The sequence below is a fragment of the Colletotrichum fructicola genome (assembly GCF_000319635.2).
Source record: "Colletotrichum fructicola Nara gc5 chromosome Unknown KSG_Nara_v1_contig11, whole genome shotgun sequence".
Classification (NCBI taxonomy): domain Eukaryota; kingdom Fungi; phylum Ascomycota; class Sordariomycetes; order Glomerellales; family Glomerellaceae; genus Colletotrichum; species Colletotrichum fructicola.
In genome coordinates this window covers 2,355,038-2,377,985 of record NW_027094061.1, presented here as the reverse complement: position 1 = coordinate 2,377,985, position 22,948 = coordinate 2,355,038, and the positions used below count along the sequence as shown (strand labels likewise).

Sequence of the window (22,948 nt, the reverse complement as noted above, 5' to 3'; positions counted from 1 at the left end):
TCTGACACTGAGGATGAAGCCCTTTTCGTTAGCCACTGTACCAACCCTGAGACTTTTCACTGTAACAAGACACCCCTCACTTTTCCCTTGAATCTTTTCCATCTGGTTTTCACGCTCCATCCTACGGTTCTTCTGCACCCTACGGCTCTTCTGCACTATAGTACTCATCAGTCTCGTCCTCGCTAAGCGAAACATCCGTCTCTTGCGAAGAGGACTGCAAGGAGTAGATTTTGCCAGATACGTTTCTATACCGCTCGTTGTGAGATCCAAACACAGATAAAAGGCCGCTCTGTGCACGTTGGTAATACGTGACGGCTGTCTCTATATCGCCCAGCTGTTTGGACAAGGAACCAAGATTCTCAAGTGTGTTCAATGCAGGCACATATGTCTTCATGGCGTGTGATCCTAATGTTTTCTCGTAGCCTTGAAGAGCCCGTTCGTACATGGCCTCGGCCTCTTTGAGTCGGCCCTGGTCCGAGTAGAGGAGGCCTCGATTATTGACCGTCATAAGTGTCGATGTGTGTTCTGGCCCCCGTGCCTTCTCGCAGCCTTGAAGAGCCCGTTCGTACATAGCCTCAGCCTCGTCAAGTCGGCCCTGGTCCTTGTAGAGGCTGCCTAGATTGTGCACCGTGTCGAGTGTCGATGTGTGGTCTGGCCCCAGTGCCTTCTCCTTCCCTTGAAGAGCCCGTTCATACATCGCCTCGGCCTCTTTGAGTCGGCCCTGGTCCGAGTAGAGGAGGCCTAGATTGTTGACCGTCATAAGTGTCGATGTGTGTTCTGGCCCCCGTGCCTTCTCATAGCCTTGAAGAGCCCGATCGTACATCGCCTCGGCCTCTTTGAGTCGGCCCTGGTCCCAGTAGAACATGCCTAGATTATTAAACATCCATATCCCTTCTTCTCCGACATCTATTACTTCTGTTTTAACGCATTGATCTGCATGACGTAAAAGCCGTCGTTGAATAGACCAAAACTCGTGCTGCTCAGTGCTTGGGACATGCGATGCTACACATCTCATCGCTGTCCATGCCCTCTCCTTATCTACCCCTGTATTCAGCACGTGTTTCATCCACGCGTGAACGCACTGATGTACACTGTATCCCCGTGACTCTCTCCCCGTCTCTTTCGCTGGCGGGTTTGCTTCCACTAGTCCATGCTCGCAGAGCAGTCTCATCGCCAAATCAAAGCTCAGTTCGTCTTCGGTTATTTCGACTAGCCATGCCGGGCCCTCTGGCCTGCCCTTCCGCAGCAGCTCGTACCACAGGTCGTCATTGTCAAAGTATGCCCATTGTCCCAGGAGCATAGATGCGCTCAGGCTTTGCTGCTGAATATACTCCAGCGAGATTTTCCATGTGGAATACAACGCTCTATCGTAGGTCAATAGTTTCGGACTGTTTGTCTGTAAACGCAGCCAAGACTCCTCGTACAAGCGGAGATATTCGCTGCAGGTTCTCGACACTTGTTTGAGATAGGCCCCAGCTGTTGAGAGGGCAAGCGGAAGGCCGTCGAGTCGGCGCGCAAGCGCCATCGCATCACGATCTATTTGACGATTGAGTCCTGCCTTACTTCTTGGATCGATTGACTCACCCTGGGCTAGATTGGCACGATTGGATGTTGATTTTAGTATCTCTAAGCTGTCGTTTACGTCCCCTAGTTTACTTAATTGGATCATCTGTCCGAGCTCCACTGTTGAGGACCGCGTCGTAACGAGAATGGCACCGTGGTCGGTTTCGGGAAAGTATGGGCGTATGTCGTACGCTTTCGACCCTGTCTCGCCAGCATCATTCTCAATCCCTACTTGCGAACCAGCCTCGTTCTCACTAGGGTTGCCACGATTGTGAAGTTTGACGTCATCGTAGTTATCGTAGATCATCAGCCAACGATTGTTCTTTGGTTCATCCAACCATCGCTTGACTGCACTGACCGTCTCATCGAGGTCTGGATTAGAAAAGGCATTGTTGATATATGTCACGGACGTAGTCTCCTTCATAATTCGCTGGGCTAGGCGTCGGTAACTCTGCTTCAGCGTGATCGTGTCTCTCGCATCAAGCCATACAACAGCCGAGTAATCATCGCGATGTTTCTTCGCAAATGCGATTGTCGTCTGAGTTTTGCCCATGCCACCCAGGCCATGCAGAATAACCGTTCGACGGTCTCCAGTCCATTTCAGTTCTTTGTGGAGACGCCCGAGCTCTTCTTGTCTAGCCACGAAGTGGCTCACGCTGTTGACTTCTTTCGGCAGCTTGAAGGGGAGTATAAATGAAGAAGCTGTTTGTGTTGCATTGCCAGAGCATCTAGTTGGTGAAATTAGCTACTAAGACTGATGACCCTCATGCCATGTCTGATAAATACTCTTACCGCTGCACTTCATCTACGGGCAAGTGGAAGAAGAGCTGCCGAGCATACGCTGCTGCCACAGCTGCCGCGTACCCGTGCCACATGTCGTTCTTATGCGAGTCGCAGTAGTCCGAGATGCCGCGCACAACAAGGCAAGGAAAGTCGGCGATCGCCCCGGCAGCCTCCATCTCAAAACACAACAGCCCATCTTGCTGAGCCAGTGTGTCCCTTAGCAACGCATCCTTCACCACCAGCTCTCCAGATGCAATATTGCCTCTGTGCACAATAACAAACGTGTCGTCGACATCGCTCGTTCGAGGTATACGCTTCGATAGGTCGCACTTGGTGCTGCATGCTCCTTGACGTTGGTGTTCGTAATGTGGTGGGAAAAGATGATCGTTCCGCTCGCCGGGATACTGGAATCGTCGAAGCCTACGACGCGTTATGTCGATTCGACAGACGTCGTGCTGCACCGGATCGACATCCAGCCTTGCCCGCTGCACTGCCAGCGTCTGCGCAGCATTGAGAAGAACTGCCGGTGGTGGTGCCAGGGCACCTGTCCGCTCAAAGTGACCGTCCTTCGCTTTTCCATGATCGTACTGTAGAGCGCCAGAGTGTCCACCCGCAGGCTTGCTCACAACCACATGACCCAGTCGTATCATCCCATTATCCGTCTGAACGGGAACTCCACCACCAATACCAACCAAGAGACCGAAGCGCAAGTTGGGAAACGTCATCCTCATCTGCGCCACAACCGTAGCCGCGGGGCAGTTGCCAGGCTGGTGTAGACCTGCGATAACGATATTGTGGCCGTTGATGCTCCCAAGGCTGTACACGTTGTGGTCTGCTGGGGGCTTCGGAAGTGCGGGATGTTCCTCGTCCAGCATCTCCATCGCTGCGATCTGCTCGACCTCCAGCGGACAGATCCATGCCACCTTGTAGTCGTCGCGGCTGCGTTCCTGCGTCATCTTCGGTCGGTGGCCTGGATTTTTGGATCGGTCTGACGAGAGTAGTCTGCGGTAGTATGAATCGCGTGGAGCGTCGGAAGCGGCAGGAATGAAACTAGGCCGTCGTGTAAATCTGTGGAAAAAGGAGACTTGAAGTTCAATGTCGTCGCTCAGGTAAGTCATCAATTGCGAGAGGGGAAATCCCTCTTGCCGCCAGCCTTGTGCGGCTGAGTGCTGCGCCGCGGGCGAATCATGATGGAAGAAACTGCCAATTTGGTCCCGCAACTGTCAGCATGCACTTCTGGACGCGCTCGCGGTGATGTACTCCACTCTATTGCTCAGTCGATGAGAAATGCCCGTTGCAGTCGGCAGGCTGGGAAGGGGCGAGTGAGTTCTTAATCACCTAAAACTCCAAAATCACGATCCTTTGGTCCAAATCAAGATTTTGCAAACTCGAAAAGAATACCTCCTAGAAGAGCTCTACATAAATATATCCCTGTAATTACGCCAGAACAGCAGTTTTATTCTCCACAACAGAGCTCCTAACGGCTCAAGAACTTTGGAACGTCCCGGAACTGCTTCCATCAACCGCCCTACCGACCCATTCTCAGCCATCACCCCCGCCGCAACCCCCAACGCCATGATGGAGCCTAATTTTGCATTTCCGCAGCACATCTTCCTCTGCGATATGATCATCAGCAAATCCCTGACAAATGCCTAGATAGCTGCTCAGTCAGCTATAGCACTCCACCAAGAGACTTTGAGTTTACCACGCCGTGTGTTGAATTTAAAGGCCTCGTTAACTATTAAATACATGAGAAGGCGGCGGCATGGTGATGGCTAGAAGCGTAGTGAGTGTGTTGAAGGTCAACACCTTGATGAACTGCAGCACAATCCATCTAGAATCTGGGAAAACAGGCCAGCTAATGACCTTACCGTCGTACAATGCTTTAAGCTGCAGAAATTGAGAGACGCCATTTCGTGATCCAAGACAGATGCATATAGAGCTGGATGCGTAATTGATTATTTTAGCGATAGATCTGGCTTTGGAGAGAACTAGCTGCGTATTAGCGACGAGATAATCATAATATGTCTCTGGTGCGTTAAGTGGATTAGCTAACACAAAACTATCATGACACAAGAGCGCGATCCTGCTTCTACTTATGCATGCATAGTGACCCTTATCAAGGCATTTGATAATCAAGAAGTGGATTCGGCACAGGAGCTATAAGCTGCGCCAAATCGGTTACGGGTACAGCCGTATGAGATCGCACAGTGTAAGCGCCAAGAACAGGCGGGTCCGTGCGGAAAGATGGAAGAGTGTTGAATTAAGCATGAAGCCCTTTTCGTTAGCCACTGTACTTAAAGAGTACCCAAAGTTTCAGCCGCTAAGTGCAATTGAAACCCAGTAGATAGCTATTCCAAGACTCTCGTTTGCGGACAACACCCTTTATCCTCTAGAGGGTCTTGACCTTCTTTCATACGCCTCACCTTACCGCACGCAAAGTCATCGTTCACCACCGGAAGGATCAAGGATCCATCGAGGAGCGACCCGGCTCGCACTAGTTCCGATATACGATTGTTCCAGTCGGGAGCATGCATCGTGCGGCCTGCATGGACTTCAAGAAGTACTTTCTCGAACGCTGGCCTTTTCGAAACGAGAGAGCCCGGCTATATTTCGCTGCCGAGGAACGAACTCCCGACTTGGTGGTGCTGCCAGTACCCCTCATGCTCGCCAGGCCGCGTCACAGCTGCCTGTCGCTAGCGGTGTGCCTCAAACGAGCGCCACCTATGGGGGTATATGAAGAGAGCGCGAATCGCCAGAGGGCAGGCATCTCCCTCTTCACACTACCACAACCCATTACACCAAAATGCCGAGGCAATACTACATTCACTACCTTTGTGACCGCTGCCTCAAGAGCGGTGACAGCCTCACCCAGCTCATCAGAGAAAAAGAGGCCGATGTCTGCAAGTTTCGAAGCAAACGCCCTTTCACTCAGGAACGCAACAAATTTGAAGAAGCATTATTCTTCTTTCGCCTACTGGCATACGTCATCCTCCGCCGATACGGCCGTCATGATCCATCTCTTCTCAAAATATTCAACAAGTTCGAAGACATCGCTGAAGCATTCGGAAACAACGAGATAACCTACGACCAATATCGCGAAGTAGATCGGTTGAACCATCTAAAGCAAGAGAGCCTGTTGGCGGAACTCAAGGCAGCACTGTAGCTCGATGGGGCAGTAGTTGATGGGGGTGGTTTACTAGACATGTAGGGGGTGATTGGTGTCACGGTCTATGGACCGGTGTTCGGCCTTCGGCAAGACCCTCAGCCACGACTCATTGGACCCACCAAATCCAATGGCGCATTCGCTAGAAGGTTCCAGGAATATCGACAAGGTCAATGCCAAGGTTATAAGAATGCCCAGGAAATAGGGAGGATACGGTTCTGTTTCCTGTTCTTCAAGAAGATTTATTGTACTCGTAGTCGTAGGCTAGACCAATGGCATCGACCTTGTCCTAGACCCTTACATTACAATAAATCTTCTTCCATTCTTTTTCTTTAGACTTCGGAACGCCCACGCGACACCGTAGTCAACGCAGTCAACAATTAGCCCGTCGTCAGGTAGAAGGTCACTGCTTTGCAGGGCACCTCGTCGACAATTCAGCAGTCATTCAGTCGTCAGGTAGAAGGTCACTGCTTCGCAGGGCACCTCGTCGACAATTCAGCAGTCATTAAGTCGTCAGGTAGAAGGTCACTGCTTCGCAGGGCACCTCGTCGACAGTTCAGCAGTCATTCAGTCGTCAGGTAGAAGGTCACTGCTTCGCAGGGCACCTCGTCGACAGTTCAGCAGTCATTCAGTCGTCAGGTAGAAGGTCACTGCTTCGCAGGGCACCTCGTCGACTATCCAATCAGTAGGAATCAGAACGAGTTACACTATTACGGAAGATCTCAACACATCAACGAATCGACAAGATGGCGACCAACGAAGGCATCAGCCCAACACCGAATCATTCACCACATTCTACCCCCGGTTCGAAAAAGAGATTGCCAACGCGGAGGCCGAAGGATGGGAAGACTCAGCCAAGATATCTTACCTTCGAAACGCTCTTCACCCAAAGCTAAAAGCCCACCTCATCGGCTGCTCCCAGTCGCAACTTGACTTATATGAAGCATTCGCAACGAAATGCGAGGAGATCAGCAATCAAATGGAGTTGTTTGGAGAATGGACTTATGAGAAGAAAACGAACGCCCCGCAAAAGCCCACTTGGCCTCGTTCGCAACCCAATGCCGCTCCTACGAGAGACATGATGGAGTGGGAGCCCACGAATACTGTTCAAGTTAGAACATTCAACCCAAAGAGGAACCTTACCGGATATCCCTCTAAGCGGCCAGAGGACCAATCCCTTCTCGGAAAACGAGCAAAGTGGGTCGATAAATCGGAGCTTGAGAAACGAAGGATCGAGAGGAGGTGTCTTCGTTGTGGAAGAGACGGTTGCAGGATAGATTATTGTCCGTTGGCAGCAGCAGTACCCCCATCTGGTCAGAAGACATCTGCCTACAGAAGCATCGCCAAGGACAGAGACAGAGTTACCGAAGCCGCAGTCGAAGAAGACAACGAAGAAGATCAATAGGGACGCGCGGGAGTCACAGCTGAATGGAATCAGTTTCAGAATCAAGGCGGCATGGACCAAGAAGGGTTATATGTGAACATCGGAATCAACACAACATATTTTACCAGAGCCCTATACGACGATGGTTGCCACTGCTACATGTCTATTTCTTTGAAACTGGCCAGAAAGCTTCGACTCCCAACTATCGACATCACTCCTAGAGACCTTTTGCAAGTCTCACATGTTCAAAAACGAGCCATCACACAGGTGGCCTACTTTGATATCGATATCGACGGACACAAGCAGCAGAGAGTTTTTGCTTATGTCATCCCAGACCAAACGGAAGATGTCATTCTCGGTATCCCTTGGGCCCGCCAGCAAGACGTTCAAGTCAGGCCCCGATACAACGAGCTTTACGTTGGAACGACCGGAACGTACATTACAATCCGGCACTCCCCCACCTGGGACTCAGACCCTACGATCCGATCAGTCGCTGCAAGCACACTCACGACGATAATACGTTCTTCTCGGCGATCCCACAAACCGATCCAGATCTTCTCGGTTACCATGAAAGATATCGAAAAAGCGCTTGCTAGGTTCCAAAACAAATCGACCGACCCAGCAACCAAACTACCAGCGCATTATCGCCATATGATCGATCTATTCAAGAAGGAAGTAGCCGACCGGTTGCCACCACACCGACCTGGTGTTGACCACGCTATTCAGCTCGAGAAAGACGACCACGGAAACGAGAAGCAACCACCATGGGGGCCCATTTACAGCATGTCCAAGGAGGAGCTACTATTTCTCCGGAAAACCCTGACGGATCTGCTGGATAAAGGTTTCATCAGAGCCAGCAACTCCCCTGCTGCTGCCCCTATACTCTTCGTACGAAAGCCAGGAGGTGGTTTACGGTTCTGTGTGGACTACCGTAAGCTAAATTCCATTACCCGCAAAGACCGATACCCAATACCCCTTATCGCAGACACTCTCCGTCAGCTTTCAAAGGCAAAATGGTTCACCAAGCTGGATGTCTCATCTGCATTTTGGAAAATCAGGATGCGCGAAGGGGATGAATGGAAGACGGCGTTCCGCACTAGGTATGGCCTTTTTGAATGGCTAGTTACTCCGTTCGGCCTCACTGGTGCCCCAGCGACCTTCCAGAGGTACATCAACCATGTTCTGAGAGAATACCTAGACGACTTTGTTTCTGCCTATATCGACGACATTTTAATTTTTACGGACGGGACACTACATGATCACCGACAAAAAGTCCTGAAGGTGTTACAAAAGCTCCAAGAAGCCGGACTGCAACTGGATGTCGACAAGTGCGAGTTTGAACAAAAACGAGTCAAGTACCTTGGCTACATTGTCGATGTGGACTCGGGTATCAGTGTTGATCCAGACAAAATCGAAGCTATTGAGCACTGGGAAACACCAACAACTATTCGAGGCGTACGAGGATTCCTTGGATTCGCCAACTACTATCGAGACTTCATTCCGGATTTTTCCACAACAGCTGCGCCATTAACATACCTCACTAAAAAGGATGTCCCCTACCACTGGACCGATAATTGCCAACAAGCATTCGAAAAGCTCAAGACAGCATTAATAATGGCCCCCGTCCTGGCGAAGTTTGACCCTGAACGCCCAACTCGCGTGCAGCCAGACTCATCCGGATACGCTATGGGCGGAGAGTTATCACAACTGAACGAGACTAATGAGTGGCATCCAGTAGCCTACCATTCGAGACGATATACCTCCGCCGAGTCAAACTACCTCATCCATGACAAAGAACTCTTGGCAGTGGTGGAATGTCTAAAGCAATGGTCTGGAATGCTACGAAGCGTTGGGGAATTCACCGTACTATCGGATCACAAGAACCTCGAATACTTTATGAAAAAACAACAACTATCCGAGCGACAAGTCAGATGGGCATTAGAGCTATCACGATACAACTTCAGAATCGTTCACAGGCCTGGTAAAGAGGCAGTAGTTCCGGACGCGTTATCCCGCAGAGACCAGGACCTTCCGAAGGATGCCGACGATGAGAGGCTACGGGCACGCTACCAACAGCTCCTCGAAGTAGCAGAAGACGGATCCGTACAGATTCCAAGAACAATTACCTCGCTACAACCCCAGACGCAAATATCAAGTGGATGGGTGTCTGGCGGCGACAAAGACTATACTACCGACGAAAACGCGGACATGTCAGAGCCACCCGAAAGCCCTTTCATGGATGAAGAACTACGTAACCTCTGGGATCAAGCACTCCAGAACAACAATCGGTACTGGCTTATCCGCCAGGCAGTTTTACGATCAGACAGGCAGTTCCCGAGCAAATGGGGGCTCCCGATATCAATCTCCGAGTGTTCTATCGATAATGGAAAACGGCTTTGTTGGAGGGACCGTATCTGGATTCCATATTTTGAGCCCCTGCGTACTCGAATTATCCAACAATCTCACGATTCGACTGCTACCGGTCACCCGGGACGAGATCTCCTCAAAGCCATTATTAGCCGACGATTCACTTGGCCAGGGATGTCTAACGATGTCCGCCAATTTACAAGAAATTGCGACATTTGCGGAAGCAAAGCAGTTTGGAGAGAACGACGACAAGGGCTACTCAAACCCCTACCGATTCCAGACCGTCAGTGGACCGAAATCTCCGTCGACTTTATTACAGACCTACCTACCGTCAACGGCTATTCATCTATAATGGTAGTCACTGATAGGCTGTTCAAAAGCACGATATTCGAACCGATGAAAGAGATCACCACTGAAGCGGTTGCCAAGGCAATGCGAGACTGTTTCATACGGCATCATGGTTTCCCCAGAGCCATCGTTTCTGATAGAGGTCCGCAGTTTACCTCACTTATGTGGCAACGAATTTGTGCGTTGATGAAGATCCAAAGACGGCTTTCAACTGCCTACCACCCTGAGACCGACGGAGCCACAGAACGGATGAACCAAGAGCTTGAAGGCTACTTACGATGCTATACAACCTACTTCCAAGACAATTGGCCAGAATTGTTAGCTATTGCAATGATTGCCATAAACAATCGAACTTCACGAGCAACGGGAATGAGTCCCTTCTTCGCCACACATGGTTACCACATCGACCCAATCGAAGTACACGAGCCTCTTCGTACCACCTCCGACTCGCCTATTGCAAAAGGGGAGGCTTTTATTGCCAAGATCCGACAAGCCTCTGAAGTAGCGCAAGCTCTAATAGCTGACGCCCAAGAACACTACGAACGATATGCCAATCGATCGAGGCAACCCGCAGAACAATACAAAGTTGGAGACAAAGTCTGGCTCAGTCTTCGAAACATGAAAACCGACAGGCCGTCGAAAAAGATGGATTGGAAAAATGCCAAATACACGGTAACCGAGTTAATCGGATCACACGCTGTACGGTTGAACACACCTCCTGGTCCTCATAACGTATTCCATGTGTTGAACATTCGGAGGTCAGCGAATGATCCCTTGCCATCACAAATCGTTCACGAGCCACAGTTACCAGCCATTGTCGATGATAATGGACAAGAGGTTTACTATGTCGACAAAATTCTTCGCCACAAGCACAATAAGTCTACGGGAAAGGTTTCTGTGCTAGTAAAATGGTCGGGATACGAAAAGCCAACATGGGAACCGGTCACGGAACTGATGGAGACGGACGCCCTGCAAACATACTTATCAAAACATGAAGAACTCAAAAACTCTCTTCCGAGCCCTACAGAGGGAGAGAGGGGGTAATTGTCACGGTCTATGGACCGGTGTTCGGCCTTCGGCAAGACCCTCAGCCACGACTCATTGGACCCACCAAATCCAATGGCGCATTCGCTAGAAGGTTCCAGGAATATCGACAAGGTCAATGCCAAGGTTATAAGAATGCCCAGGAAATAGGGAGGATACGGTTCTGTTTCCTGTTCTTCAAGAAGATTTATTGTACTCGTAGTAGTAGGCTAGACCAATGGCATCGACCTTGTCCTAGACCCTTACAATTGGAGTTAGGGGGACCTCTCATGTATCCCTGGTCGTACAAGTATTCACATTGTGGCCATAAGAGAAGCTGCCTCTTATCATCTACGAAAGGTGAGTTACTCGGCGTTTCTAATAGAAGTAACGTGACAATATGGTAGACATAATACGGAGACATATGTTGTCTGCAATAGCTACAACTCACTCACACCACCTCGGCAGACAGACTCTATGTTCAGCGAGGAATGAAGCAGGACAGCCGATATATTGTGGCCATTTCACATAATAGTACCTGAAATCTTCGACTTTAACTAAATAAGCAATTCCACTCCCGCCACTTGCTAGCTGTGTGCTAAACATAAAATCCACAATCTAAGTTGACAGCGCAGCTTGGGCAGACTAGTATTCAGTTACGGCGTATCACCGCTGCATTCAATCCATGTGGTGTTGATGCGCCGGTGGAATCTCTCCAGAGGCCTGCTTGTCACCCCGGTCATTCCTGGTTTCCCGTTTCTATATGTCGTTCAACCACATATGGAGGCCGTCAAAAGTAACTCGGAGGACGTGGTTTAGGACCGGAAAGTGTGCGGCGTTTGAAAAACATTCCTTCGACAACTGATTCATGGCAATCATCCCTGAGCCGACCGTCGTACCATTGGAGACCCACATGACCATCGTCACGAAAGCCCAGATCTTAAGTAGGGTAAGTACAAAACCTAGAACGTAATGCGCGAAGCTCACAACTACGGTTAAAGCCAAGACGATGAGAGGGAAATGCGCCGCCATTTTTACTCGACAGAAACCATCCCAACGCCTTTAAATACACACGGACAAACCTCGCCTCGTAAGATCAAAGTGTTCGTGATCTTAGCTTAAATAGCGGAAGAGTTAGAGCTGATTAATGAAAAATCACACACTCTGTAAGCAGCACTCTTGATTATCAGTAGTAGCTTGAGATGACTTAAGGGGGGTAACAATCGACTTAAAAACGCGTGGCGTTCGTATTCATGTGTGTAGCCGCTTCAGAGCTTCTGCGTTTGGTCATACTTTCAATTTATTAGTTCATATGTCGCTATCGATATGATAACCGCTGCAAGAGCCGATGCTGTCACAGGAGAGGTTTTGGTAGTGACTAAGGGCAGTAACTCAGCAACCCTACTACTTACTACTTAGTCTCAGGCTTTATTCCAAGTCTACCATCCGGTATGGAAAGCCTCCAACATAAATTTGCCAGTGTTACGACCCGTTATGCATGGATAACAGTTAACCGACCCACTCGGGCGTCGGGCGGCTAGGACAGGACATTTGTACTCTGCAGGATCACGGGAACAACAGGGACTCACTCAGGAACGGAAGAACTATGGTACAGGTCACGTGATGATAAGGAATGAGCATAGATAAGGGACCCACAGTGAGCGCTCAGTGGAGACTAGAATGAGCGCTCATCCCACTCTAGAATGAGCGCTCATAGTGACAAGGGACACAGCGCTCATGAACAAGCAGAACTGTTCATATAAGACTTATATATATAGTATGACCCTGAGCCTGGCTCATGGTCAGACTTCCATAGCTCTTCAGCAATCAACTTAGTATTCATCCTCAGGATACTCTCAGCTTACCTTCACTGCGAATTACTTGTTGAGTCTAAGACTGATCACCTTAGCCTCTGAAGATCTGATCTACTGTTAGCCTACGACCTACGACCCAGACCACGACCAAGTGTACTGTTATTACGTCTCAATCCCCAGCTTCTGTTAGCAGACTCTACTGTCGGATAGCTGACCGTAACAGCCAGCTTACAGTGTCGTCTTTCTTTTGCAGCAGAACGATGTCCTCGCTGGATTGCGAGATTGCTAGTCTGATAGTGTCGCTCGATGATGAAGCTAACGCTCAAGATCCTAGCCTTCGTCCATCTTTACGAAGGTCAAAAGAAGTCCTGCTTCGTTGCGTAGGCTCCAAAGCAAACCCAGAACTTGTCCATATCGCCCTTATGGAGGTTCGGGCCCTGTCTCGCTGACTAGACGATATCAAAGCCCTGCAATTCTCTTCTACGGTTGCTGGTGGTTCTCGTGCCATGTCAAGGAAGTACGTCGACCATTAGAACGAGCTTCTGCGCACGTGGGGTGCTGAGCTGTACGAAGGTGCCATGGGAATTGCCGTCATCTTGGACGTATCGACGCAACCCAACAGCTGGGAGACAGTAGTATCCCGGCGGCCTCGCACGGCATCAGCTCTAAAATGGGACAGAGAGTCCGAAGTGGACCCTGGGGGGGTTGTCGGAGTTGAAGATAAGAGTGAAGGTGTTGAGGTTCGGGATCGCGACGGAAGCTTAGGTCTGTTTGAGCCCCTGCATGGCCAATGGTACTGTTGATACAATGGTTTGCCCACGGGTTTGAGCGAAAGTTTGACGACTTGCACTGCGTAATAAGCCAGAGATGACTGATCGGAATCGGGGGCGGGGAATACAAAAAGTCAACTTTGACTACTACATAGATGACTCACATAAAAGTTTGAATGCGTGCAATGTCCCTATACAGCAGTTTCAAGTGAAAATCGTTTCCCTCCGCCTTTTCAACGCACTGAGGTCCAGATAGTATCCTGTCCTCTACACATATAGATATGCATGCCGGCCACACAGACCCATCAGACTCGTGAAAATCGTGTCCCTTCGTCAAAGATGAACTGCTCATTTCCTGAAAGGGTGGGATCGGGCTCTTATGGCGTCGTCTACAAGGTCGTGGTGCAGGGCCAGCTTGTCGCACGGAAACATATGCCTCTTCCAGGATCTGGCGGGCTCTCGCCGGAGAGCCTCCGGGAAATCGGCTGCCTCCGTCGAGTCAAGAACTATCCTTCCGAGGTCCGCAAACACTGCATCGATCTGCAAGAGGTCCATTACGTGCGAGACGAGCTGATTGTCGACTTGCCCTACGTCGCTGAGAACCTCAGCCAAAGGCTCAGGCGTGCTCCGCTTGGCTTCAATCAAGCGGCTTGGTATTCTGACCAGATCCTGCTAGGCTTAAGCTTTCTACACGATATTGGAATCTTTCATCGTGACCTCAAGCCCGATAACATACTGATTTCTGAGGACGACTGCGTGAAGATTTGCGACTTTGGATTATATACTGCCTTGGTGGATCCGACGCCAGGACTCCGGTGGTATGCTACAAACCCTTGCGGTCCTGTCTCTTAACGAACTGACACTTCATAGGTTTGCACGTTATACTACCGGCTACCAGAGCTGTTGGTGGCAGACGCCTTTGAATGGCAGGATATAAGCACGCAGTACGGCTCAGAGATCGATCTTTGGTCTGCTGGCTGCATTATTCGGGAACTCGTTCTTCACCAGGACGAATGGTTTCGGCCAGACAGGTCGCTATGTCCCTCTAGTAACCAGTCGAATCGTATGCTTGGTGCTATTATGAGGTGTGTGGTAGGCAATTCTGATGGAGTATCACACGTCTAACAAGAAAAAGGAAATTTCAATTTTCATGTGTCGACGGCCAAGCGGTCGACCGTAGCACAGCTATCCAGTTTTGCGCCTCAGATGCAGAATTAGGCGAAGCTGCAGATGCAGCAAGCATCCCGCTGCTTGCTATTACCAGAGTTTGCTTCTTTATGTCACGAATGAAGCAATTTCTGACTTGATGCAGCGCCTTCTGATCCCCAGACCTCACTCTCGCTGGACAGCACGAAGAGCTGAAGAAGTGTTGGACTTTTACTACGCGCCGATGTTGAAGGAACTGCGTAAAGGTTGCTGCTGACGGCCGCTTGTTGCAAGGTCGTTGGTTCTGAGCCAGCGTCCTACAGTGGAAGGCGTCGGAAAGAAGGAACAAATTTGTATGGATGATTGTGGAAACGGCGCCATCCGAAATAATGGTGGAGCACCTGCGGGCGAGACTTGATTGCAATAATCAACCAACAGACAGTCTTCGCGCCGCCGCTACCTGCCTGCGTGGTCGTGTTTGACGCGATCTGACAGTGACCAAGTCGTTTGCGCCGCCCCCGTCCCGGCCGTCAACCTGCCAGGCACGATTATCTGGATCTGTCCGCTGTTCGTCCGTTGGTTGCAGTCTGGAACTACGCTCAAATGCTATTCAAGCTGCAAGCTGGGTCAACCATTTCACGACTCTGCTATACCGGAGGGAGGATCGTCACACCGGCTGGGTGATGTTTCTCATCGTGGGCTGAACACGACTGATTGGAGCTATTTCGCTGCTGGCTTGCTGCTAGTCATTACAACAGGGGTAATTGTGGGGCAATAATGAGCCGATTTGGCCATCAGACTAACCGGAGCCTGAGCAAGACCGGATGAAAAACATGGTTGCTTCAACATGGGTGCTTCCTGGAACTTGGAAGTCTTGCTTGGTCTTGGCGCTGTTTTGCCCTCTTGGGCTGCATCCTTGCAAACCGGCGTTAACGGAAAACAAGGTCGAGCGCTGGACTAAGCGTATGCTGGGTGGTTTGACACATCGTCAGCAAACCTGCGGTCGTCTCGTCCAGCGTGGAAGCGCAACCCGGCAACCATTGCTTGCAAATGAAATACAGATGAAAAAATGAGCTGCGTGGTTATGTGCAAGACCGACTGAATGATGCGCTCATCATCATATTTACCTTGGTACGGATACATAGTACATATGTCGACCTTATTGACGCCTCCAAAGCAACAGCCAATTACATGCTATTGTAAGTTGACTTGATTTAGGCCTTCATTTGAGCTGTGATTTTGGCTTGGGCTTTCGATTTCCCTCACTTCCCATCATTCATGGCAGCAGGCAAAAGCCCAGTCAGTCAGCTCAAGACAGCCTTCATGCCTCCCTTTCCTTTTTTTCTTTTTTTTCCCTTCACCCTTATTTCTTCGTGGCTACAACGAAGCCATTCGTATTCCTAGTGGTGCTGCTGCATTTGTCAAGGCTGTTGCGCCGCGCGCTGCTGCCCGTTTTCGCTCCCTAATTGGGCCTGTGTCAGATGACTGCCGGCGCTGAGTGGTACGCCTTCACCACGGCCTTCTGCTGTAGGGATCCCTCGAAGTTTGTCGCTTTGTGCTTTCACTTGGTAATTCGCGATGCTTCTCAGAGCCATGCTTCTCAAAGGACATCGTTGATTGTCTGCTTCTTCTGGCGCAAAGTATACCCCACTCGGACTGCAAATCTCACTACTTACTTTTGCCGTCACTGTTGTGTTTGTCATGATCAACCAAACTGTTCTGCACCCCTATACGCACATCTAACACCTCGTCCCACATTGCAATAATCTGAGGTGCCGCCAACGGCCTGCGCCTTTTCCGTAAACCCTGAAGGTTTATACTCTCAGTGTTATGACCAGAATGAACAGACAATCTCCGGGCTGCGTCCATTGCCCAGAACATTTTTCCCTCACACCATGCATAAAAGCTTTGATCTCGAAGAAAATCTAGACAGCGGACTCGCACATTGCTCTTATGAGCTCCTAGGAGACAAGGATAGTAGTGGAGCCTTTGCATGTCCATGATGAACCTTGCATGGCTTGGTCGGGTCGAAGTTAACATGATATAACATAACATAACATAACATGATATAGCATCACATAACACAACGATAACGGTGTGGATGATCAGCGACAAAGATGGTTCGACCATGAGGAATGATACTGCATATAAAGCTACCCAGCAGCATCTCATTCGCAGGTCAAAAAAGGCTTATTGAGCAGATTCTTCAAAAATCAAGAGGAATGGCAAGTCGGACGTCTAGTGGCGGGAAGCCATGGTACCAAGGCGTGCCACCGCCTCAGTATGAGCCACGACATCAGCAATATCCGCCACAGCAACCGCAACAATATCAAAATCAGCAACAATATCTACAACAACAACAACAATATCAACAACAACAACAATATCAGCAGCAGCAGCAGCACCAGATGAGGTTTCTCCAGTACTGTCAAGGCCAAATGGAAAGACAGGCAACACAAACTGCCGAACAGACGATGCGACTTCTGCAAAAAGCCATTAACAACCCGAACTTCATCCGGCAACTTCAAGTGTGCATCGCAGGACCGAAAAGCCAGCCCAGTCTTATAGATAAGCAGGGATCACCAGCACAGACCAAATTAGTTCTGGACAGTCTTGAAAAAGAGTCCAAAGCCACGACCCAAATCACGGAGAAGTCGGCTGCGCAGATAGAGTCCATGTTGGAAGCAGTAAAGACTATGGAAATGAGAATGGCGTCATTGGACCAAAGAATGGAGGGTTTGGAGGATAACACCGCCCAAGTGAAGGAAATCCTGAAAAACTTGAGCAGATCCTGCGCTGGCGCCGCGACTGTCGGTGGTGCGAAGAACGGGCGGACGAAATCCCCAGTCAGCGGGGTACCTACTAGGAGGTCAGGCCGTGTCACAAGGCAACGAAAGACGGGAAACTAGTAGTCTGGTGATCGGGGTTGGCGGCGCATTGCTGGTAATTATAATTTGCTGGTGTTTTGAATAAGAGCCCGAATCGCTCCATTTCATTCACAAGCACTGGTGCTGCGCGCCTGCGTGCCTGGGAATCAAACCATTCGGACGACTTTCTAACTTTGTTATTCACGTCTGGGGATTGGTTACATGTGCTGCCATCATTAAGGGCGTGTGTTTTGTGGGGTGGAACGGACTGCGACGCACTGGCTTAAGGCCGTTGATGCGAGGTCATATGGAAAGCCTGTCCCCACGGCTCGGTTTCCTCGGTTTTGCGGACAAAAGTCTGCCCTCTGCAGGTGACTAGACTTCAATTTTGACGGCAAGATACTGCGTAGGGCTGCGCAATGAACCACCGACCAAAAGGAACCACCGACCACAAGGAACCACCGACCAATTGGAGGCTTCCGAAAAGAGCGCCCGCCGTGGCCGATCCAGCTTGTTGGCTCCACAGAGAATACTGGAGAAGCCGAACCCGTGCGCCATCATGGACCGGCGCTGGACACGTTGGATGAACAAGGCTATCCTCCATCGAGGGACGAAAACGCAATACTTAGAATGCGCATGTACGCAAGGGCCCAAGTGTAGTCGAAAGCGCTGCTGTTGAATTTGTTGCGAGGAGAAGAGGACAAGCTTCATTCTCGACACAGTTGCCAGGGGAAGCGTCGGCGACCAGGTTGATAGTACCAACACGCAGTTATCTGCCCAGGATACTAACGTCAAAGTTGATAACGGCCATAACTCGACCACAAAGGTTTCGGTAACGCTGTGCAGTACGTTATCTGTCGCTCTTAGCAAGCGCGGCGAATTCGACGCGGACGAGGAAATATCGGACCGCGTCTGTGGGTACTTGAGTCATGCAACGCGCCAGTCACCGCTGTCATTGCCGATCGCGCCGTTGGACAGGGGCCCAGACGAACAGGGCTGGGCCCAGTTCCTACGCAGTAGACACCCTTCCTTTTTTCTTCTTGCAACGTTATCCTTCCTGGTGGGATTCCGGCGGTTGCCACGGAGAGACATCCTGAAGCCGCCCTCTTTGCTGCGAAAAGGCCGCTTCAATCGACCACTTGGGCGATTAACCGACGCGCAGCACCGGCCATCGTTCAAAGTATTTTCACTACATCAACTGGCAAGTCTCGCGATGAATCAACCGGTCGCACATACAAAGGAGGTGGGGGTTGTCGCGGACCACCTTCGCGAACGTCAACAGGGGCGATTGGTCCCATTCCTACTTCTGGAGGAGTCTATCGGTGAGGCATGCGGACTGTCACCCCGCCCGGACGTAAAGACCGGGTGGACTGCGCCGCTGTCGTTGGTCCTGGAGCTGATACCAACAAACCCCGATTATCCCTTTAAGTGCTGAAAATGGCTCAAAAAGTGACATTGACCCCTGGAGTGCGACGTACCCCTCTGCTGGAAGGGCGACTGCTGGGAGAGGTGGTATCGTGAGGAGGCCTGAACTACAGCATTACTTGCCGGATTTTTTTAGTGGTAGAGAGGGTGGGCAACCCCAGTCAGCAATGTACCTCGTGCCCTGCTAGTCATGGAATCGAATTATTCCATTGGTCGACGACCCCTGCGCCTGATTTTGAGCCATTTTCAGCACTTAAGGATAACCTGCGCATGCAGCGCTAGTAACATGTGGCGATTAATTTGCGGCGACCCGCAACAGCACCGCCCCCGCGAGCAATCTCATCCAACTTGTCGACAGCATGATTTTCCCAGACGCAAGCCCGAAGCCCTAGAGCTCCGTGAGGCGGCCGCCGTCACTGTGAAGCCAAGGCGGACATCACAGCATCACCAGGTATCGACAGAATGTCTTTCATTTGATCGACATTCCATCATAAGAGGGCGGAAGGGTGCCCTACGGAAGTTCAACGGACCTGACCTAAGCGACCGAAGTCGGGATATGCGGCCGTACTCGGGTTTACGCCCGGCTCTTGCCCCGACCGTCCCGTTATCATCCTCGCAGCTCTCGGAGACGACTTGCACCGGACAGTGCATGCCGTGAGGTAGACGAGTGTCCGCGTTCGGCGTCCGCCATACCTCGTCTCCTCGCTGGATAGAAGACATCCATCGTCATGCTTCGCAATCACTTGAGTCTGTTGGCATTGAGCTGTTGGAAGTCGGCATCAGCTACTGCTTGCGTCGCTGGCAACACCGACCTGTTGGCGGTGGTTCACCAAGCCCCCTTGACCCTGTCCACCCACTGCTTGATGAGACGAACGGGCAGACGAACAGGCAGACGAACGGGCAGAGACTGTGCCGGTGCAGCCGATGGCCAAGCAATCTCAGAAGACAATCGCACCTCGCATTCGTTCTAGACTGGGAAACCCTGGCGACCGTACGCCCAAAACGGCCACTCATCTCGATCCAACACAGGTGTTGTAGTGGTTTGGGGCTGCGATACTGGTCTTTGATTCCGGGTCCTCTGGAGACGTGCTTTCGACGGTTCGAGAGATGCATATGCTGCGCGCCGCGCAGATGATCACGATCATGTGAGAGGCAAAGTCGACGACATGTATCGGTGCAAAGAAAAACGTTGTAGGGTGATCTATCCTGGCAAACGCTTTATGGTTGACATTTCCCTCGGCCGTGACTCCCTCGCAGCACGTCTTGCTTCCGGCACTCATCGTTTGGCCCATCTCTGCCAACGGAAGTACGACTCGCCCACCACCTGCTTTGTTATTCCCCCTGGCCACCAATTCCCGACGCAGTGGTTCGTCTCATCACCAAACTGCATGATATAACCAACAAATAGCGTTGACCATGCCATGGCGCACTATGTTCCAACACGGAAGCGTATGATGGGAAGACAGCAGCGATCAGGGAAGAATCGGTATTCCACCCAGTCTGGTCTCTCGAGCGGCGTAGTTGTACATGCTTGTTGCGGTTGGGCGATGCGCATATAACTTGGTCGTGATGGAGGTCGTCGTAGCCGTTGGCTCCGCTGGAGGTTCGAGAAGGGGGTCCAGAGAACATGGCCGATGTTATGATGCATCAGCAAGCGCTCATTCCAGTGTGTCGAGGCACATCGCAACCCAGTCAGTGGGCAGATTCATCCATTCTCCCACATCAGCCATACCCTTCTGCTGGGCAGTCATCGCCGTTCTCGAATGGCGACCTTTGGCCCAGAGGCCCTTTTTCCTACGATCAAGCAGCGTCCGACACCTTGGAACTATCAAATCCCGACGCGTTCGATGATGTTCTTTTTTCCAACCACACAGAACCCAGCCAAACCGAGAAGGAATTCCGGGACCCTGCCTTGGCTGTCCGCCTCCAGCTTGACCAAGGCGAGCAGTACATTATCGAACGATACCTACGAGGGGAAACATGGCACACAATCAAGGAGGGATTTGAGGGGCGTTTTGGCGCTTCGCGGTCGTCGGAGAAGTCCGCCCTAGCGATGAGGTTCACCCGGTTGAAGCAGAAGCATTCCGAAATTCGTTCGCTAGCCGAGGAAGCGTTTCCGGATAGACACCTTAGGCGACGGAAAGGTCGCAGGGACCGTTGGGAGACGGAGGTGCAGGGCGAGGATATGCGAACGGATCAGTGGCCAGGAGCAGGACAAGGGAGATGTTCGGAGCAAAGGCAAAGAGAAAGACGTGGGGAACCACGAAACGTGTCACAAAAGACCTTCAAAGAACATAAAACACGCCGGATCACGCAAAGAGAAGCCGCTCTAGCTGCAGATAGGTTACTCGTTTTTCTCGGCCTGCCTGAAGTGCAGGGCCTGATAGCGCAGTCAGACTGTCTGTCGGTCGTGAGAGTCAGAAGTCGTTTGCATGAGTAGGCAGACACTTTGTTCGGAAAGGGATTGAGCGTACAACGTTTGGAGTGGCTGATAGTTTTATAAGGAAAGCGCATTCGCTGCTGCTCTGCTTTATGTCTCCACGTTAGCAAGGTTATGTCTGCCATAGCAGCCGAGCCGGTTTCATGGAATGGCGAAAATGGAATGCTTCCACGCACGGTCTACTTGCCATTCGTCTCTGCGATTTGTTTTGTCGAGTTACAGAATAAGTCCTTGCAGCTTCAGCAGTATCAGAAGTGGAAGGATACCGTTAATTCAATCACTGGCAGCAGCGATGACACTATGGACGATTGTCGCATTGGGACTAGGTTGGCCGGGTGGCAGCCCCAGGGCTGCCCTCAAAATAAGTCCAGCAGTAGCTGCGTGGATTGTACTGCGACACAATGAGGAAAAGGCAAACGGAATACCAGAACCTTGCGGTTCATATCGTTCCCTGGAGGATAGCCTGGGGCATCCTACGGCTGAGGATGCGCAACAGAAACAGAAGTTGTAGATGTCCGAGCCATGGCTAAAATGAATGTTAAGAGAATGCCACATGGTAGGGACATGGAGAAAACCGCCATCTGGTCGAGACGCACGACGTGCCTAAGCCGCAACGCCATGGGCTGCCGAAGTTTTCAAGAAGAACAGACATTGAGGCCCGGTCCTACGATCCTAGACACGTGATAGATCATCAGTATGGCCACTAGCAGCATAATGAATGTGGGATACAGTTGGCTATATTCCTTAGTGTAATCTGCTGGTCCTGCAGTAGATCTATATAAACGATTGGCGTTTATCCCTTGTAAGGCAATCCTGGCCTGAATATGTAGTTGACTGAGTAATGACTGTAAGCGGTGAGTTTCGTATAAGCGAGGGCGTCCTTGATTCTGTCAACACGCTTTGTGGATTCAGCCACTGTTTTGGTGCTGGGTTCAAAATTTCGTCTTTACGCTCCGGTCTGGGGCCAATCCAATGGGTCAGGCTCAATTGGGGACTGTTGCTGGACGTCCTGTAGCGATTGGTTGTCTTCCGAACCGGCGGCTGCAGGCTGAAAGACGGTTTGATGCAGCGAAGTACTTGTATCGTCGAGGTTGTCGTCAATAACGGTATGTTTGGCCTGGAAAGCTGGTCAGTAATGATGCGATTTACTGGATGGTGGGACATCGAACCTCATCCGACCGCCCTTGTTCGGGAGAAAGGGGCGGGACTGGCGCGGTTCGCAGCCTGTTGAGAACAGCTTTGACGTCGTGCAAAACTATGCCTTGCGCATTCTTGTCGACCACTTGCGTCTTGGAAATGGAGGCTCTCCGAACGTCGGCCTGTTCCTGTAATAAGGGCCTGGCTTCCGCGAAGTCGGGACAGCAAGTGGCGAGGTCGTTAAGAGCTGTGTAAAAGGGTCGGCCTGTCTTAACAGTGTGCAAATAGAGTACCAAAGCTGAGCCAGGGATCTGCTAAATCTTGGACGCTTTAGCCAGTTTTGGGAGGCAGGTCTTGGAGGGAATCCATGTGAAGGCTTGTAGTGGGTGATGATGATGTTCACGGCGTCGACGGGGAGTCTCGCGCGCAGAGTGACGATGTCAAAGCGAGCGGACGCGTTGTCTTCGAGATGAATGTACTGGTTGACGCAATCGGCAACGGTGGCCTTGTCCTCGCCGGGGCAAGCGACGAAGCGATCGATTGCGGAGAGAATGGATTGTTCGTCGTCCTTAGGCGTGATCATGTTGATGCGTCGGCGAAGTCAGGAATGGAGTGATGTTGGGCTGTGCGGAGACTTTGAGGTGGGCGACCACAGACGATTCGAGATGCTGACGAAAAGAGAAGGAGAGGGGAGGGGAGGGAGCGCATGGGCTTG

The 22,948-nt window shown here is 51.0% G+C and overlaps 5 protein-coding genes across 5 annotated transcripts; 3 read left to right on the top strand and 2 right to left on the bottom strand.

Moving 5' to 3' along the window:
• Nucleotides 1-139: 139 nt before the first annotated feature.
• Nucleotides 140-3,302, bottom strand: NPHP3-2-1 (Nephrocystin-3; the record flags this gene model as incomplete). Its single annotated transcript, XM_066153801.1, has 3 exons — nt 140-1,536; nt 1,585-2,291; nt 2,356-3,302. The coding sequence occupies 3 exons, from the start codon at nt 3,300-3,302 to the stop codon at nt 140-142; spliced, it is 3,051 nt and encodes a 1,016-aa protein (XP_066007057.1).
• A 1,850-nt stretch (nt 3,303-5,152) lies between these two features.
• Nucleotides 5,153-5,512, top strand: CGGC5_v017178 (uncharacterized protein; the record flags this gene model as incomplete). The annotated part of the gene is made up of 1 exon (XM_032026514.1): nt 5,153-5,512. The coding sequence occupies one exon, from the start codon at nt 5,153-5,155 to the stop codon at nt 5,510-5,512; it is 360 nt and encodes a 119-aa protein (XP_031877012.1).
• A 1,456-nt stretch (nt 5,513-6,968) lies between these two features.
• Tf2-8-3 (Transposon Tf2-8 polyprotein) lies at nt 6,969-9,864 on the top strand (the record flags this gene model as incomplete). The annotated part of the gene is made up of 6 exons (XM_066153800.1): nt 6,969-7,827; nt 7,882-7,996; nt 8,050-8,062; nt 8,190-9,184; nt 9,644-9,753; nt 9,812-9,864. The coding sequence occupies 6 exons, from the start codon at nt 6,969-6,971 to the stop codon at nt 9,862-9,864; spliced, it is 2,145 nt and encodes a 714-aa protein (XP_066007054.1).
• Nucleotides 9,865-13,557: 3,693 nt separating this feature from the next.
• Nucleotides 13,558-14,641, top strand: CGGC5_v017176 (Negative regulator of the PHO system; the record flags this gene model as incomplete). Its single annotated transcript, XM_032026516.2, has 5 exons — nt 13,558-14,036; nt 14,089-14,124; nt 14,268-14,303; nt 14,354-14,483; nt 14,531-14,641. The coding sequence occupies 5 exons, from the start codon at nt 13,558-13,560 to the stop codon at nt 14,639-14,641; spliced, it is 792 nt and encodes a 263-aa protein (XP_031876976.2).
• A 6,324-nt stretch (nt 14,642-20,965) lies between these two features.
• Nucleotides 20,966-22,816, bottom strand: CGGC5_v017175 (uncharacterized protein; the record flags this gene model as incomplete). Its single annotated transcript, XM_032026518.2, has 6 exons — nt 20,966-21,057; nt 21,131-21,181; nt 21,273-21,292; nt 22,047-22,213; nt 22,266-22,498; nt 22,561-22,816. 6 exons carry the CDS (start codon nt 22,814-22,816, stop codon nt 20,966-20,968), a joined length of 819 nt encoding a protein of 272 aa, XP_031877019.2.
• Between the last annotated feature and the right edge of the window lie 132 nt (nt 22,817-22,948).